This window comes from Numenius arquata, chromosome 3, assembly GCF_964106895.1.
Source record: "Numenius arquata chromosome 3, bNumArq3.hap1.1, whole genome shotgun sequence".
Lineage (NCBI taxonomy): Eukaryota > Metazoa > Chordata > Aves > Charadriiformes > Scolopacidae > Numenius > Numenius arquata.
Genome location: NC_133578.1, coordinates 51,779,597 through 51,798,295, shown reverse-complemented (window position 1 = coordinate 51,798,295; position 18,699 = coordinate 51,779,597). Strand labels below are relative to the sequence as shown.

Genomic DNA, 18,699 nt, shown 5'->3' with positions numbered 1-18,699 from the left:
TCTTTTGAGGAAGAAATGTTTATAATAAACATTTAGAGAAAAATAATTATGTTTTGTACTGTGGAAACAGTATAGTACATACTGATATATACATTCACAGTATCATAAGCTTAGCCTCTTATATCACACAGCTGAGGTGAACTTTTGATGCTGGAAGGAACTTTCCTTAAAGCATCTTCCTTTCACTTTCCGAGTACCGTGCCATTTATTTTGAATTTTCCGCACAGAAAGGGAGTTTTTCCCTGTGCGGCTGCACAATATCGGCTCCCTCTGGTGGTCAGCAGTCACCTGGAAAAATTTCCAGCGACTGTTTGCCAAGGCATGCTCCCAGCCGGGCAACGATTCTCGCCATGTACCCTTTTATCGGACACTCTGGTCCCACCTGCAAACACTGAAGGTGCATCCTGGGGCTGTTGCCACCTTATGGGAAAGGGCTGCCCTCTCAGCCACCCTCTGCCCTGCTGCAGAGTTTCTTTCCTCCTGTTGAATATTCTTCCCTTTCTCATAAAAATGGCTCCTCTTCTGGTTAATCCACTTCTCAGTGAAGCAAAATGTGTGTATCCACGTAGACCTAAAGCCAAATCTAGAGGGTTTCCGTAGCACAGAGAGATTTAAATCTGCTTTTCATAAGATTCTTTTCATGTACAAGAAAACGTACTGTATTACCAAGGGTTAAGGGCGTCCACGTTGAATATTCAGAGTTCAAACACATCAGCCTCCTTTACTTTGTCAATATTTCTTTTGCACTTGGAGCATTGAGTGGTTTCTCTCTGGTGTCTGACTTCGCGCCCTGCAGTTTCCCCTTCCATTTAACACTCCCTTCAGTGCAGTTGAAGACTATTTCTTTCTTACAGTTTTCAAAAGCACAATGAAAAAAAGGAAATCACAGTAAGTATTTTTATATACAAAATCAAGTAAATAAAACTGGATGTGTGTGTGTGTGTATGTGTCACACACCTGATGTGTATGGGTGTGCATGCACATGCACACATATATGCACATGTATAGAACTAAGCCATACCGATCCACGTAGGTCAATATTAAATTGCCATGTTGGGAAAACTGGTTTAGATGGCTTGGTGAAATTGAGTTTCTATAAATATAAACCCCTTTGGTTTTAAGTATTGGGGGGGGGGGGGGGGGGGAGGAGGGAAGGAGGAGGAGAGAATACATCCCATTTGAATCTGCTGGGTGTGAAGCATGTTTTGTACAATCGTCAAGCACGGCAATTCTGTGATACCTAAAATTTTTCTAATAGTTTGCTTATATTTTCTGTGGTTTCTGTAATAATTGCTGATTTTTTTCAACTCAGGCTTCAGCTGTATGAGAGTTTTTTTGTGTTATTCTTGGTTTTGTCTGATATTTAAAATTCAAAAAAAAAAAAGGAAGCTACTTTAAAAGAAGGAACTTTTAAGTTTTACTGTGCAAGACTAAGACTGCTATGATGCTTTAAGGTCTAGAAACGTTCCGTGTAATTGTATGCCCTGTGAGTGGTCTCATTAGTTTACCTACAGCTGTTTGCAGTATCTATAGTTAAGCACGTCTTCCTGAGTGTTTCTGGGGCTGGGGACTGACCCAGCACCTCTCTTCCTGGGTGAGCCAACCTGATTTCTGTGCCAGTGTGAATTTGTGTGAATTCACTGGTTTCAGAAGGGGCTTTAATCTGGTTTTATATTTGTTAGTCTGGTTTTCTGTTTGTTTTTCTGGTTTTGCATGACATCCACAAGTTTCTTCCTTTCCCTCTTCCTTTTACATGCTTATATCATCTCACATTAACATTTAAGCATGCATGTGATATATTAGGCCACACACTGGTTAGAAATATGCTTTTGTTTTTGCTAAGGGTAACATTTGTTTTGCTTGTGAGCTTATTTGTCAATAAGTAATATTACCTCATCTATGAAAGTATTTGAGAGGGAGGGTCTTAATTTCATGTGAAGATTCAGAGAGTCTCTTTCCCCTTCCCACCTCCCCACTGCTGCTTTCAGGTGCGATCCAGTGCCCAAAATATAAGACAGTTGGTGTGACACGCAGCATCGAGGAGGAGCTGCCTTGTAACTAATAATGAATATTTTCTCACACTCTGTCTAGACAGTCACTCATGTAAACACAAGATGTCTTTAATGGCATCATCTGATGATGTGAAATGATAGTCTGTATTTCGACAAATGCCGAAGTACTGATTAGGGTAATAAATTGCTCTACTTGAAGATTGTCAGTTTATAATACTGAGGTGGGGGAAAAGCCTAGAGTTTCACTTCTCTGTCGCTGGTCGTGGCAGTAAGTAGAAGTGGCAGCACCTGAGCGAGGGATTCTGGGGAAATATGTTTCAGGACATATTTTTCATTGGTGGGTTAATACCTGTCTTGGCTGGCTGGCTGGAAACCAAGGAGTTATCATGCCTGGCGACTGAGGAGCAGGGATTCCCGTGTACGCCAGCCACGCTGCCAGAGCTCTCTGAATGCCTCTGGTTCTCACGAGGCGAAGGACCTAGACCTGTACAGGAATATTTATACCATCTGGCTTAGCAGCCTAAGGAATTAATAAATTAGAAGCTCTAACTCTTCTTTTCACCGATTATATGGGGAGTCTAGTATTCTAATTTAACTGTGTGCGTTAGATGGGAGAAATTAGCAGCCTTCCTCGGACTGGAGCGGTACTTGCTGTTGGGAGGGAGTTAGGCCACCCGTGCTTTCTGTCTTAGGGGTCAGGTCTCACTCCCCAGACATACACATTTGACCTAACAGAACTAGCTTTTCATCGTTTGAAATACCACAGGGAGGAACTGGGTTCTTGATCCATGGGGTGAGGAGCAGTCTGGCCCAGACTGGCCAACACCACTCCACACTTTAGAGGATCTTGACTTGTCCGTGACGAATTCCATACTTTAAAAACAAGCAAAGCCCAGATGTATATCCATTACCTTCTCGGTAATCCCTATGTCGCCTTTTCAGATGTATAACCATGGAAAGTATCACCTCCTACACCCATGTTTGATTCATATTGAGCCTAAAGGACTTCTGGCATATTTTATAAATATAAGCAGTGCCTTTTAAAAGTACAGCCATAATAACTTTTTTGCTGGCAGAGTAATTTAATACCTAAAGTTGCTCTGAATCTAAATAAGTTATTTTAGATTATTTTATCTAGTCTGTATTGGCGACTTCAGTTGTAATTAAATCTAATGGAATACTGGTATCAGTATTCTCTTAGGACTTTTCTAAAATGGGTACAGCTATGCTTTACACCGTGTAAGCGCATTAAAATTAAAGGAGTTCATATTTATTTTGCTTCAGACTTTTAGCTGTGTGTAAGAAACTATTTACTGTTTATTTAGGACCGTACAAACTTTGGATTGAAAACAGAAATATGCTTCTGGAGGGCAAGTTTGGAAATTTTAATTGGCATTGGGAGAGAAAATGTTCTTACTTCTGGTGGGAAGAAGGTGTGCTATGTGCAGTAGAGTACATAAGAGCATACAAGCAATAGCAATCTGATGCTGATGGCATTTGTTTTTCTTGGGTATCAGTCTAATTCCACCTATAGTTTATCAAGTAACAGGCAATCCTAAGAAGTGTATGTCTTCCAGAGAAGATGGTAGAAAAAAGATGCAAATTACTGGTTGGGGAGCCTTTGGGAAGCCACGTCCAAAGACACCCCAGTGGTTTCCTCTCTAAGTATAGGAGAAGCAAAGGGAATGATTGCTAATGTGGAGGGGTTGTCACCTCCGTAGCTTGTAGAGGAGGCCAGGGAGTGGGTTTGGACACTGGTTGTTCTGATTGTTCTTCAGTTCTTCATGCTGGAGGCAATGGGCACCTCTTCTTCATTTGACTTGGGCCTCCACGTTCAGTGAGCTGGTTTTGGAATAGCAGCAATAGTTCCTGTGAAATGAAATAAAACCACTCAAAACACAGTTCTTAGTTTGGTAGTTTGTGAACAAAATGAAGTAGAAAAGATCGAGGAAACAATGTAAACAGGAAAATAGTATTTCAGTAATGATTGTGGACTATTTGCTTATCGACTGCACTAGTTATGCATACATAGGGGCATTTTCATGATGCTTGGTGGGATATTTAGAATAAATCCACATTGTCTTCACCTTCGTTACAGGCCAACTGGTATGTATTCAGCCATGATAAGGGAACTTGTAGAATTTATTTTCTGGGGTCTTATGGAAACTTGGAGCAGCTGCCACAATTTTGCCCGTATTTTGCTTGTCTGTTCTTGCTAAAATATTTCATAAATAGGGTGATAGTAGATGTAGATCTAGAATGTATTATTCTTCCCTGTGTTGCGTTGTATGTTCAAGCAATTTTACATGGTAAAATTTGCAAAGCCAGGAAGGGGGAAAGAGAAAAGAGGCGTTTAAAGAAAGAAGGTGCAGTTCTGACAGGAGTCAGTTTTTAATTATTAAATAACTGAAAGTGAATTTATGATAGTTTTGAAACTGTCAAAACATGTCAGATTGTTAAATGAGATGAAAAAGATTATTTTTCTATTTTTTTTCCCTCTTCTAAAAAGGAATTATGTGGTAAGACAAGTTTATTTCCTTCAGGAGAAAAATAATATGGCCAAGCCAAGCCAAGCCATAACATTTTTTTCTCAACTCTGATACTGAACTCACGCATTGCTTATTTTATAATATGTGTAACTATCTGGCCTTCAGCTGCTGAGCCACGAGCGTGGGACACGGTTTTTTGCCAGTCAGCACCTCTCAGCCTAGAGAACGAAAGAGAGTGCTTCTGATGGCTGATCAGAATGGCGGAGAATGGCTGGAGAGCAGCCCTGAGGAGAAGGACTTGGGCGTGTTGGTGGATGGGAAGCTCAACATGAGCTGGCAGTGTGCACTGACAGCCCAGAAAGCCAACCGCATCCTGGGCTGCACCAAGAGAAGTGGGGCCAGCAGGTCGCGGGAGGTGATTCTACCCCTCTACTCTGCGCTCGTGAGACCCCACCTGGAATACTGTGTCCAGCTTTGGAGTCCTCAACATAGGAAGGACATGGACCTGTTGGAACAGGTCCAGCGGAGGGCCACAAAGATGATCAGAGGGATGGAGCACTTCCCCTATGAAGACAGGCTGAGGGAGCTGGGGTTGTTCAGCCTGGGGAAGAGAAGGCTCCGGGGAGACCTCATAGCAAGCAGCCTTCCAATATCTGAAGGGAGCCTACAGGAGAGCTGGAGAGGGACTCTTTGTCAGGAGATGTAGTGACAGGACAAGGGGTAATGGTTTTAAATTGGAAGAGGGGAGATTTAGATTAGATATTAGGAGGAAATTCTTTACTGTGAGGATGGCGAGGCAATGGAACAGGTTGCCCAGGGAAGCTGTGGCTGCCCCATCCCTGGAAGTGTTTAAGGCCAGGCTGGATGGGGCTTTGAGCAACCTGCTCTAGTGGAGGGGGGTTGGAACTCGATGACCTTTAACTCCATGGCAGGGGGGTTGGAACTCAATGATCTTTAAGGTCCCTTCCAACTCTAACAATTCTATGATTCTATGATTCTATGATTTTTCAGTTGGTTGGCGTGATGGTAGGACCAGTCAAGATACTACCATTATGGATGAAGAACATGATGCAAAGTGTTGTCTGTCATTCAGCCAGTTTACTTGACCCACGAGCTCTTCCTACCAAAACCAGGAAACAGTAGCACAAAAATCCCTTTCAGCTTTCGGGAGACAGAGTGGAGATTGCATTATTCTCGAGGCTTTTTTTAGCACATCTGAAGAAAGCTCTGATAACCTAGCCTGAGATAACTTCAGTGAACTCCCAGGATGCAGAATTTCTTCTAGCTTCTGCATATTAAATGAGAAGAAATGGGTAAACTGAGCGTGCTTTCATTTATTCTCAAGAATAGCTGGTGATATGAAACATTCAACTAACTTCAGCAGAGCAGAACCAAGATAAGACTGCAGCAAAGTTGCGATACTGCTCTTGCAAAAGGGTCATCTTCAGTATGTGAGCTTCATACCCGACGTGCTAAAAAGGCAATGAAATGTTAGGTCGTCTTGAAAACTTTGCTGTGCGCATCCGTCACCTGCCCCGCATGCATTCTCATTCCTGCTGGATAAAGCTTGCAGGGGTAATATTTCGTGACAAAAGACGGAGTCTGAGTGTCTGAGCTGCTTTCTGATACTGCCCATCTGCAAATCACCTAGAGAGTAAAAGTTCTCTACTGGGGAACTGGAAACCGGGTGATGTTTTCTTTCTCGGCCAGTAACGTGACTGCATCTGGTGCTGACAGAAAGTTGTGTCTATGTTGTCCCTGTTTGAGATCAGTTGTTTATAGCACAAAAACATCCATTGTGTTTAGGGCCTTGTTTATTCATTAAGCGAAAGTCAAAAGGGCCAAGAGACGCATGGAATGAAGACTGGACCAGTCTCAAGCAAGTCCCAGGTGTGCTTGGCCGGGAGAGGGTCTGCAGCGGTGTTGTCCAAATACCACGTTTTATGGCTGCATCATAGGACTTCCAGCTTTTCCCAGGTGTGCAGTGCACGGGGTGGGTAGGCTTTACTATATATATCAGGCTTATACTGTGCATTCTTGAACACATCCTTTTTCAACCAAGGCAGATACCTTATAATATTGTCCTGCTCTGCGTAGTGGCAGGTCTGAGAGTCAGGAGTTGTGGGTCTCCACAAACACTGCCTTGTAATGGTGCTGCGTGGCATGGCCAAATCTGAAGGAGGGAATCACAGAATGATATGGGATTGGAAGGGACCTCTGGAGATCATCTAGTCCAACCCCCCAAGGTTCTTTCCCTGGGTTCAACCCCAGGGAAGGTTCTTTACTGACTGTAGCATGAGAGCATTATGGATGGAAGATGTATGTAATTTGTCCTCTTAGGTGGACTTTTGGGTTTCTGTCTCCCAGTTCATCACTGCTGTGACTCACAACCTGTAGTTACCTGCTTGCAAATTCTATCCTATCCCTCTGAAGATAATCAAAATTAGTCCAATGCCATCTAGGTAGCCATCATCAGCATTACATCCTGCAGATTTAGGTCTCAATTCATATAGTTTGGGTGGCGGGGGCAGGTTCTAATCCTGTGTGTCATATGCAGGGGTCGTACTTTCTGTGAGTTTAAAGGAAACAAGACAATGGGCTCTTTTAATTTGGCAGTTTTTATTTTTATTTTTAATGTGTTGGCACAGAAGTAATAAGCACTGTACAATCAATATAGAGCGTCTTTTAAGAATCTTTCATGCCTGAATATACATCTGGAACTGTTTGCACTAACTAAAAGTAAAATAAATGCCACAGCGTATTATACCATACTTTTTTTCATTTAAAAAAGGAAATTGAAAACACACCACTCCTAGAAATGCTTGACATTGAATTGGCTATTGAAATGGTATCAGTAAAGTATTTATATATTCCATATTTTGTTCCATACATCAGCTTTCCTTGATGCGTTAGACTTGGAAGGGTGCCACGTGAGCTGAAATGTTGCCATATATGAAAGACCGCCTTGTTTTAAAAATGGACTAAATCTTTTAGGATGCAGGAAGTAAATCAGTTTGAATACATGCACATCTCTCTTTGCCCCTGCTCCTGCATATTTTACTTTGTCTCTTCCCTATTTGTCTTCAGAAGGTGGCTATGCTTACAGTAAATATCAGTGTTCACCTAACAGCTAAATATAGTGATAAAAAGAACTCCTACCATAAAAACTGAATGAATGACAAGAACAGTATAGTTTCATGAACCAAGAAATCCACAGAAGAAATATCATAATTTAAAGTTGGTTTTACAACATTCTTTAATTCAAAATGGAGAAAATACTTCTGTGGTAAAATCACAGTTCTTCACTCTATGCTGTAAAAGAGGTTCAAGAATGTATATTTCAAAATGTTTGGGTTTGTTTTTTTTTTTTTTTCTAAATAAAAAATATAATCTAAAGCAAATGCAATAGATCTCTGCATACTTGAAACATATTTTCTGAATTTATTCTAAGTCTCTCACTGCACCAGCGGGTTGTGTGTATGGATTAGGACTAGACCATTATTTCACCATCTATCTCCATCCTGAATTGATTGCAGTGAACACTGCAGAATGAATTGCAGATGTCTCCTTTTCCCTCCGGTTTGGAGGACCTCTGCTTTCAGCCCCATTTGATCCGAACTGGGCTAAGGAGTGCAAATCTGTCACTGTTTAGAGGGATTTGGTGGAAGAAAACTTTGCACCTGAAAGAAGTCACTCTGTATACACGTTCTGAAATGTGAGATGCTGCGGAATGCTGCCTGTATGAAACTTTCTGTTGTGTCCTTACTAATTCAGGATTATTATATGAAATATCGGAGTCCAAGAGGAAAAAAAAAAAAAAGAACCAGCTTTGCAAATGAGGAGTTTGGTTTGACACAAAAGCATAGAAATGTTTTTGAATTCAAGAAATTAGGCAATTTTAAGACCAGATTTTCCTTAAAATTCTTCCAAATTTCAGGCAAAGTTCAATGTATATGCTCCTGCGTTATAAAACTGGAGCAAATGTACATGACATCTTACACAGGCAGAATTTCACATGTAAAAACCACTTTTTCTTCTTGAGGGATTCTTTCTTCCTGTCCCAAACCCCCATCACCTCTGGATGTATGGAGAGCAGAATATCCACAGAGAGTTTGTATGAAAAATGTCTATACATAAAAGCCCTCATGGAATAACACGGTAACTTGGTTTAGGGGAAACTTGGATTGTGAATACGATTTAAATACGATCCTGTCTTTAGGTTTCATATCATCAGACTGTTTTCAATAATTAAAGTAAAAAGTGTTCGCTGGTTTTTTTGTTGTTTTTTTTTGTTGTTTTTTTTTTTTTTAAATTAAAAAAATAATTTGTTGAAGCTGAAGTTCTAGGATAACTGTCAGACGCTACAAGCTGTAGCAGTTCAGGTCACAAGAATTGGTAACGCTTTTATCAGCGGTGGCTGCTTTGTGCTCCATCACCACTCCCATCTCCTGAGACATCTTCCTCTTAAAAACAGAGCTTCTGGAGCTGTGGGTGGTGGGGACAGCGGTGGGTGAAGAGCTGATGTGGGCAGGTGCTGCCAGCCCCATAGCTGCCTCCGGCATCAGGGAATCAGCTGTAGAGGCAAGGAATGGGTAAATAGTAGCAGTAAAGAGCAGAATGGCTCCTGCAGGAGTTTTGCTGCTAAAGAGAGTGGGAAAGTGGAACGTAAAGGCTGCAATGGAGCAGGGAGTTCTCCTGGGCGGTGGTGTCCTCCAAGCACGTGGAAGAGCTTTGCATTTTGCAGTGTACTTCTTCAAAAGCCTTTTCCCACACCCCCCCGCCCCCCCCCCGAGGAGAGTCTCTGCTCTGACAAGATAATCTCGTACCCTGGTTAGACGTGTTTTGAGCTGTGCTCGAGAGGAGCCTTGTATCTCCTTACAGAAGACAGGGCTAGGGAACGTACAGACAACCGGAGATAAATCTGTCTGCCTGCGATCATACAGTAGCAGAGCGGGGTTTAGGGCTTTGCAAGGGGGAGAGAGAGGTTAAGCAAAGGTAAGTGGCCTGCAGAGGCTTTTTTTTTTCACCCCCAAGAGCTCCAAAGGAAGGTAATTAGGAAAATCAAGCCTAATGTCATCAGTTTACATGAGAAGTGCAGGGGTCTGTGGATAATTTCAGTCATCTTTCGAGGGAGTAAAAACCAGTTGGATCGCAGTAGAATGGCAATCTGAAATTGGAGGGCGAAACCAACACACTTATTTCCCACGACCGCGTTCAATTTAAGTAACAAAACATTGCCAGGTTTTTGGGAAAGCCTCCCCCCCTCCCATCTGAGCGCGTTTCTGTTCAGACCTGAGCTCTGAAACGGGGCGAAGGAGGGGAGCAGGAGCCGTGCAGTTGGTTGCGGGCTCGGGATCGCTTTTACTTATCAACAGCTGAATTGGAGGATACAGGCTGTGCCTGCTCGCTGCGAGCAGCAGACTGTTAGAGGAGTTCGATTTCTCTCACTCCTTCCACCCACCTCCATCTCCTCTGTGCCTGTGTCTGCGCTCCCACATGCTTCAAATCTGTGTACCTGGACTGCCTTCCTTAACAGTTCAATGTGAGTGTTAGCAGAATGAAAACCAGATGGACCAGCAGTTCCCACTGTTATCTCCCCACCAGCTCTGGCAAGCCTCCCTTTCTCTCTCCTTTCTTGGCATGGCAGAAATATTTGCCTTTATTTAGGAGGGCTTGGGCTCACTGCTGTGCCTCTTTCCCTCTGTTGCAACATGAGCTGAAAGCTATTTATTCCCTTGTTGCTGAGGTTGGTTGAGGTGAGTGCAAGATGAATTCGGCTATTAAGGAAGCAATTAACATTTCAAGATGAGTTTTCGTAGTTCTTTATATTAAAGGAATAGCTTGTTGAAGATACAGATTTAACTGTTCTAGTATAGTGATATGGAAGGGAAATTTGTAAAGAATATGTTTAAAAACCTGCTTTTGTTTTCCAGCATGTAATAATTTACTGTTGCTTGATTTGCAAATCAAACCTCACCTGTCTGTGTAGCAGCCTTAATATTTAAGCTAATCATTCTGGATACTGTTCCCTACACAGCTGAGGTTTACTAACCTTAGATCAACACTACAGATCCTATGATGCTGTATCTGTATTTCCCCCATCCTGTTCTCGGGATGTTTCACTGCTCATCTTCCCCAGACTTGTCTCTAAGTTCTATATGAATAACTCCCTTTCCCTGAGAACCGAAGCATTGTCTGTGAGTACTTCTACAAAGGGCGAAGATGGCTTCTATAATTGCAGTACCTGACACGCTGCATCTCTGGGACATATTTCCTCAGTTTCCTCACTTTCAGGCAGCGAAATATTGGTATCTATTATGTGTTGTTAATTTTTCTGGGGCTTTTTTTGTTGTTGTTGGGGAGGAGGGGGTTGGTTTGGGGGGAGTTGTGTTTTTTTTTTTTTTACTTTCTAATAATTAAGTGTTCTGAGTCTCGTATAAACATACCCTTCCTTTGTTAAATGTGTGCCTTGCGTTTAATTTCCCTTCGTGTCTCTCGAGGCAAATTTCAGATATGATTGTTCGGTTGAAGTTTGTATCTTGTTAGTAAGAACAAGGAAAGCACGTCACAAAGTGGAGTGGTGGAATTTATAGAACGTGACAGACTTTGCTATTGTCTTGAATTAAAACCACAGCCTTACATGCTTACCCATTAGCAGCGACACTTCCTTGCTTTGCAAAATAGTTTAATGGAGCTCAGCAAGACTTGTGTAGCACAGTGTATAAAATAAATAACCCTGGCCCCCCCAAAGAAGGGATGGGAGAATTTAAATTACGCCCATTAAAAGCTCGACTTGATCTTACTCATCTTTACTCAAGATGGCTCACTAAACTCCTGGCATCAGTAACGAAGCCTTAATTTTGCTTTCAGTTGGTAAATGTTGTCATGTTTTGCCCGTTCTCGATAAATGAAACATAAGGGCTTGGGTGGTTTTTTTTTTAAATTTTAACATAGAGGTGTCCAAAAAGATGTTGGAAAAAGAAGATACTTCTATAGCTTCTATATCAAATATCTCGCACCTCTAGATCTTTAGTTGCAAGAGAACTGTTCTGTGTGGTTTTGCCTTTTGTTTGTTATGTTTTCTTGGGGAGGTATGTTTCTACTTATTTTGCAGGTTTTGAACATTAAAATGTGTGAAGGTGCAAACTTAGATGCTTTTTAAAAAGCAATGGTATGTATGTGTGACGATTAGACTTACCGTTTTGGCATGTTGCATTTATGTCTCTGGTGAAAGTAAGAATACCAGGGGCAGGGTGGCAAAATGATCCAGGAGGCGCGCAGTATTTAACATAACTATCTCTCCATGGGAAGATACTTATGTTAAATAAGTACTTCTAAAAAGAAGCGATGGAGAGGGCAGCAGGTGATACAAAGAAGAGACTGAGAAGAGCTGGCTTCAACCAGTATTCCACCCAATATCTCACCTGTACTGAAGAGCTTCGGGTTTTAGATCTGGAAGAGCTGTTGTAAGGGGATTTATTACCTTCCTGTCTCTTTGTCTGTTTTTTTTCCTCCTGGCTACTGGGAGAGCCTTGACGGGAGGTGGCATTATTGCAGCTCCAGGAGTGCTTGGGAGGTAGCATCTGTACATGCTAACAAAAGATAATGCAGTACCACTACAAATGAGGTCTTACCATCTGTGTTACACCTTCTTAAGTAAGGTTTAGATGATGTAATTTGGGAAGAGCACACTGGAGTAGATAATCAGGTGTAATCTTTTGCAGCAGATGCTGAAATGGCTCACTTCTTGTCTTAGCTTTTTAAGTTTTTGTCAGAGGGGGTGTGCTTGGGGAAATAAACTGGTGTGTTCCTGTGGTGTGTGTTGCAGATCGCACTGAGAAGCATTCCACAATGCCAGACTCACCTGTGGATGTGAAGACACAATCCAGGCTGACGCCTCCAACCATGCCACCTCCTCCCACTACCCAAGGAGCTCCAAGAACCAGTTCATTCACGCCCACAACGTGTAATTAGACTTATTTTCTTCCTTTTCTTCCATATTCTTTCTATTCTACATGCAAGAAACCAAAAATACGTGAAGGGAAACCTGCATGACATGGCAGGAGCAACATTTGGTTGTACTGTGATAAAGTAACCGAGCAAAACTAAGATCACAACACATTAAAGCATCTTTAAGGTATAAAGTCATTCAGCTCAGAGTTATGTTGTTAATTTTTTGACAGTTTGGACGCAGTGTCAAAGAACAGTGAGCACTGGTTTCCCGTGTACTTAATGCTCAAATCAGTCTTTTCGTGAGAAGTACAGAAAACTTTTCTCTCCTCTCTATGCCATTCTGTTGTTTCATTTAAAGGATCCTGTTCCCTTTTGAACAGAAAGTTCAATAGTAATTCTTCAGGGTTTTTTTTTGTTTAGGTTTTCAAAGTGGGGTTAATTCATAAAGAAAAGACTTATCTTCATTCCACTTATGATTGAATGAAGAATTCTAATTTAAGCCCTATATAACGTCTAGCTAATATTGATATAAACCAAAAAGAAAGGCCTTTTATTGTTTCATCTTGAGATTTCTAGTCTGTGACCACTTCTCTAAATCACTTGGGGCTGCACCTCTGCCTCAGTTTATTGATGTAAACACACAAGAAACTGTACTAGTCTTGATGGAATTACTCTGCATTTGTATCAGTGTGACTGAGATTTGAATCTGGCATGTTGTCTGGACTATTCTTTTCACAGCCATGAAATGATCCACATTTCTCTTACCAAGATTTAGCTGCAAATTTTTTGGTCTCTTTTATACTGCCTTGTAATAGTATAAACATAAGAATGTGTTTACATTTCACATTTTAAATAAAACATTTTTAGAACAGTAGAATACATATGCCTAAACAGAATGAAGGCAGCGTTTTCTATTTGTCTTGCCTATGTCTGTTTTAGTCCCTTTCTGTCTGTTAAATGCCTTATTTAAAATTCACCTCTATGCAGAAGGCCAGCTGGAGGCCTTTGTACTGCTTATCCCAGGGAACCCTGTCCTGACAATTTACATCGAACTTAAACAGTGAGGAGGGTTTGTGCCAGCTATTCACATAAACTCAAATTTAACCCAGTGACCCTGATCCTGCAAAGATTTGTCTGTTCTGCTTAAACTCCAGCACCTGGATCATCCTAGGAGCTGTTCTGGTCTAAAGTTAAATTGTTTCTAGGTTTTTGCAGGATGAGGCTCTTAAAGGTTAAGCTTTCCAGTGTGATGCACTTTGCGCAGTTCTGGGTAATTTTTGGCAATCATAAAAGGAATAGGACAATGTTCTTCTTTAATTAATCACTCTTAAAATCCTGAGTGTACTCACAAGATTTCGGAATGTTTTGTTTATTTGATTTGGTTCAGCACTTTGGAAGGTGTGTGAACCATAGCTGGATTTTTGGGGCCGTTTATATGAAGACTAAAAGTCTAAAAAAGCCTAATTTTGATTGCCTTTGGAGTTTGGCCTTAGCAGTTCCAGCTTGTACAGTAAACAGTCACTTCTGTTGGAGTGTCTGTTACATTTATTATTACTACAGCGGGACTGCCTGTAGGCCAGGAAGATCATACTTGCTTTCTGGTCAGGAGTATGCTTGTTTTCTTTGGTTTAGATGATTAAAAGCTCTTGACGTTCATTAGTTTGAAATTTTAAATGCTAAATTCTGTTTTATTAATAACATGGTTTTGTTTTAGAAACGACATAGATATTTGCCACTTGGCAAAATCAGACATTATAAAGAAAGAGATATAATCATTAGTATGGGATGGGCCATTTAAAAAAAAAAAAAAAAGTTAGAAAAGCCTCGTTTGGGGAGTATTTCTATATTTCTTTGGTTGTGGGAGAAATTTTACCAGCCTTTCTCCTCGTCGTATCTATCCTAGGTAATGAACTCTGCTGTCCTGTGCTTTCTTGATCATAGCCCCAGAACCCTCTGCCTAGAGCAGCCCCTTACCGGTGACTTGAGTTGTTGGGTGGTGTCAGGCTAGAGCAGGACATGTTCTTATTCTTCCCAATCCTCATTTACTAAGTTCATGGTATGATGACTTTTTGGCTATGCAAGTTCCTTGCAATCATGATGTATTTGTTTACTCAGATATCTCACTCCGGTGCAGTGCTCGGAGAGCATGGCTTGGAGCTGCACATGGAGCTGAACTTGCTGAGGCCAGCTTCTTTCTGTTCCTGCTTTTTCCATATCTTATTCTTCCTAGCAGCTAGAATAGAGAACTGAAAACTAGGATAAAACACAAGCAGAAACTTGTTCAGGAAACCATTCAGCGAGTTTTTTCTGTAGGACCTCCAGAAGGGCACTTCAGTCACTAGGGCAAAAGCTCCTTCAAAAGTATTGTGGTAGTGATTTAAAACTCGTAATTGGGTAGTGATTTAAATCTAGTAATGGGTGTCGATCCTCAAAAAGGACTGGCTGCCTAAAAATAAAGATGACTGCTGGAGAAAGTGACAAAGAGAAGGGGATGTTTGGCTTCAAAGGTCATTAAGAAAGGCTGAAGGTTCTTTAAGTTGCTAGCTCGCCAGGGTTATGCTTTTAAATAGGAAGCAATTTAGACTAATACTCCTATGCATTTTTAATTGTAGACAAGTTCCTGGTTTTTGATGGTTTTTTGGATGGGTTCTGAGTGACTTCCCAAAAAGAAATCAGCAAATTTCTCCAGGGCAACGGCCAGCGGAGAGCGACTGCTGATGAGCAGTGTGTGCCCACACCTCCCAGTTCCCTGGCACATTCGTGTTTCTAAGGAGCCATGCTTTTTCTTGCCATTCGCTGTCGTTTTGGCGAGTCAGACTCAAACAACCTCAACAGAGCATGTTTGACTGTTGCTGTTCCAAGTAACCTGGGTGGAAAAGGATGTCCTCAGTTTGATTCTCTGCTCTCTTCTGGAGTGTGGATAAGAATCAAACTGAAACCGCTGCCAAAAACTGTCTGTTGTTGTCTTCACTATGTCTGCACGAATCTCGTTGCCATAAATTTTGAACACTTAGTACTTTAGATAGTTATTCTCACGGCAACCTTGCAACAGGAGGGGAATGCTTTCTTATCCGTTTTAGAGACATGGTATTGGCACACGATTTGCTCGTGGTCTCTGAGAAGTCTTCAGAAGTGCCCTAGCTGCGAGGCTTCAGGCCACAGTGAGCACGGCACCATTTGTACCTGCACAAACAACTTTGTGTGCTCCGTATGTTAGCAGCTAGGAAATCTGTATCGGAAAAAATAACCTTCTCATTGGGTGGTGTAAGGTTAAAACGTGAAAGTCCTGTTTTATAAACACAGCTGTCGGTTGTGTGTACAAGACACAAGTAAAAATATTCAGAGATAAACTGAGGTTTCGTGAAATATGCCTGCACGGTTTTTTCTACCCCAAAGAGCAATTTTTTTGGTCTTCAATCATACATGCACTCATGCTCTTTCTCCCTCTGTCTTTTTAAAATCCTCTGACAAAAGGCTGATATTCAAATGACGCTTTTCAGGTCCGGGAGCACTCGGGGGGTGGGGGGGCTGTGTGAGAGGCAGCTGCTGTTACTTCCTATCCATACACCATTCGGTACCAGCTACTGGGAAATAGATATAAACTGCAGAGTGTCGCTCTGTCAAAAGGCTAATTATCTTTGATTGTGCATCTTAATTAATTTTGAGGTCAAGCCCAGAAAACATAAGCTGATGGATTTTCCCCCCTGTCTTCTTTCTCTCTCTCTCTCCCCCCACCCCCCCTCTTTTATTCTCCCTTCTCTCTTTTTCTTTCAGTAACCAATGGCACTAGCCATTCACCAACAGCGTTAAATGGAGCTCCATCTCCTCCTAATGGCTTTAGCAATGGGCCATCCTCTTCCTCTTCCTCTTCTCTGGCTAACCAGCAGTTACCGCCAGCTTGTGGAGCTAGGCAACTCAGCAAACTGAAGAGATTTCTTACAACCTTACAGCAGTTTGGCAATGACATTTCACCAGAGATTGGGGAGAGAGTGCGTACCCTTGTGCTAGGACTTGTGGTAAGCAAAAAACCAATGATATAATAACTGTGATCTTTTTCTCTCCTTGTCCCTCTTTTATGCTTGACGTGTTTATTATATAAAAGAGTGGGTCACATAACTGCATGTATCATACTTGAAGGATACCAAACGTGCAAGAATGTGTGCTGGCTCTTGCTGCTGGACCTAATATAAGTAACTTTGCTACCTGCCCATGAGTGGCAGCAATTCTCAGCCAGGTATAGGCTGGACTCTTTTTGCCAGTATAGTATTATTGCTGTAATGCTGTGAAAGGGTGTTCATTCTGTACTGGCAGCACCCCTAATGTAGACTTGCCTTGAATTATATGATGCGGTAAAATATGGTTTGGCTTGCCTAGTTTAGTTGGCTGGGGAAGGGAGAGTGCCCTACATGTATAGTCGCAGAATAGTGGTTAAAAGGATGAGCTGAGTATGTGTTTGGGCCATTGTTTCACAGTGGAAAACCTTTTCTCTGTATTCACTGAACCCAATAATGAGGGACCTGATGGTGCATTGCTGCTACTTAAGTCACCTTATTTATAAGGTTATGTTATTATGGCTGTATGAAAATTCCAGCTTTTTCTTAGTTACATCTGTCCAGTTGGGCTGCTATTTTACAGGCAAACTGTTGTGAATCTGGCCCAGGATCCTTTTTATTCCCAGTAAAGTCCTCTCTCCGACAGACATTGTTGTGTCCCACATATCTCCTTGAGCAATAATTAGATGTACCAGGAAAAATGCTGTTGTGGTGCTTTAGTTTACATTTGTTCTGAGCAGCTGCAGTTCCCACTGACTTCGTTTGGAGGCGAGACTGCCAGCACTGTTTAGTACTAGGGCTCGGGTGTCCTCTGCTTGTATCTTCACAAAACCCTACCTGACAGCAAAGGGTGCCCCCTTCACTTGAGTCTGGGTCAAAAGGAAGTTTAATGTGTAACTTCAGTAAGTCCTACTCTCCATTTGCTTCTGTATCCAAAATGCCTCTTTTATGTGGGTTTGCTTCTCACATGGTTCTCTGTGGAAAAGGGAACTAGTAAAGAAATTAAAGACGGCTTTGGGAGCATCTACCTGCCCTTGATTTTCAGATCAAGGGCTTGTTAATTACAGTTGATTTCTACCTTCGTCTGAGCTTCGTCAGAGGAGCAAATTAGGATCTTTTCCTTGGGAATGTCCACATAACACTTATTCCCTTGGTCTGCCCTGTGCAGCATGTGGTCTTCATGATCATGCCCTCAGCTGCAAGTAATGACTTTCCTGTATAGCCTAGAACATAGTAAACAAACCTTGTTATAAGCACAAGAGGCAAAGTGCAGGTTTCCTCCTCAAACAATGAGGAACGTGCTTGCCTTTAAAAAGTGTGATTTTTTTTGGGTGTGCATGTTAATTACCTCTTCTGCACTGGGAACAAAATTACAAGAGGCTCCAGCAGAAAATTTTAAAAAAATGTTGAGAAAAGCAGTTTTAATTGATGTTTGAAATGTGAAAGCATTTCCATGCTTAGCACCTGAGAGCTTAAACTGTACTCTAAGCAACGGGCACTGAATGGCTGAGATGCCGGTGGTTTTCTTTCAGTATTTTAATAAGGTAATAATTTAATATGCGGCATGCTTTTCTTTATCCTCTTATCAATATCAAGAACAAGTTATTAAGCAATTTCAGAGTGCTTTGGTTACTGTTTCTTTTGCTAAGTGTTTTCATTATTTTGTCACCAAGACAGAGTTTTTTTTCTCAACAGAATTCTACCTTGACAATTGAAGAATTTCATTCCAAACTGCAAGAAGCTACTAACTTCCCACTGCGACCTTTTGTCATCCCATTTTTAAAGGTATTGCACAGTTCAGTGATCTGGAAAGTATTTAAAACCATATTCTTGCTAGGTCACAGATGTGTGTTACAGTTTTTCTTTTTAAGAGACTCGGGAAAAAGAAGAATGTTTAAGGGCTTCTTTCCATAGCTCAGTGCATGAAACTACATTTGAATATATAGTCTGGGGACCCTTTCTGGTTATTCACAGGAACTGTCTGTTCCTTAATTCCATAATCACTGTTGTTTGGTTTATATTTTTAGTTTGTATGTATAGAAACTTTTACAAACTAAGTAATGAGACTTGGTTATAGATATAATAATGTCATGTGCTTGCAAAAAGCTAGAGTTTTGCAAACTTTGTGTGATTCAGAATAAGGGGATGTCAGGAATTCCTACTACCAGCCCTTTCCTGAAGTCCTGCTGATCA

General features: G+C 41.5%; 1 protein-coding gene across 4 annotated transcripts in view; it reads left to right on the top strand.

The window, feature by feature from the left end:
* RUNX1T1 (RUNX1 partner transcriptional co-repressor 1) overlaps nt 1–18,699 on the top strand; it is a 118,932-nt gene that overhangs the window by 51,846 nt on the left and 48,387 nt on the right. For 3 of the 4 annotated variants that reach the window (XM_074145407.1, XM_074145409.1, XM_074145406.1), the window contains exons 2-4: nt 12,330–12,467; nt 16,229–16,470; nt 18,202–18,291. In XM_074145407.1, coding sequence (XP_074001508.1) covers nt 12,330–12,467; nt 16,229–16,470; nt 18,202–18,291 — 470 coding nt within the window. Of the gene's footprint in view, nt 1–10,383; nt 10,810–12,329; nt 12,468–16,228; nt 16,471–18,201; nt 18,292–18,699 lie in introns of those variants that run through there. The other variant, XM_074145408.1, reaches the window with a different exon arrangement.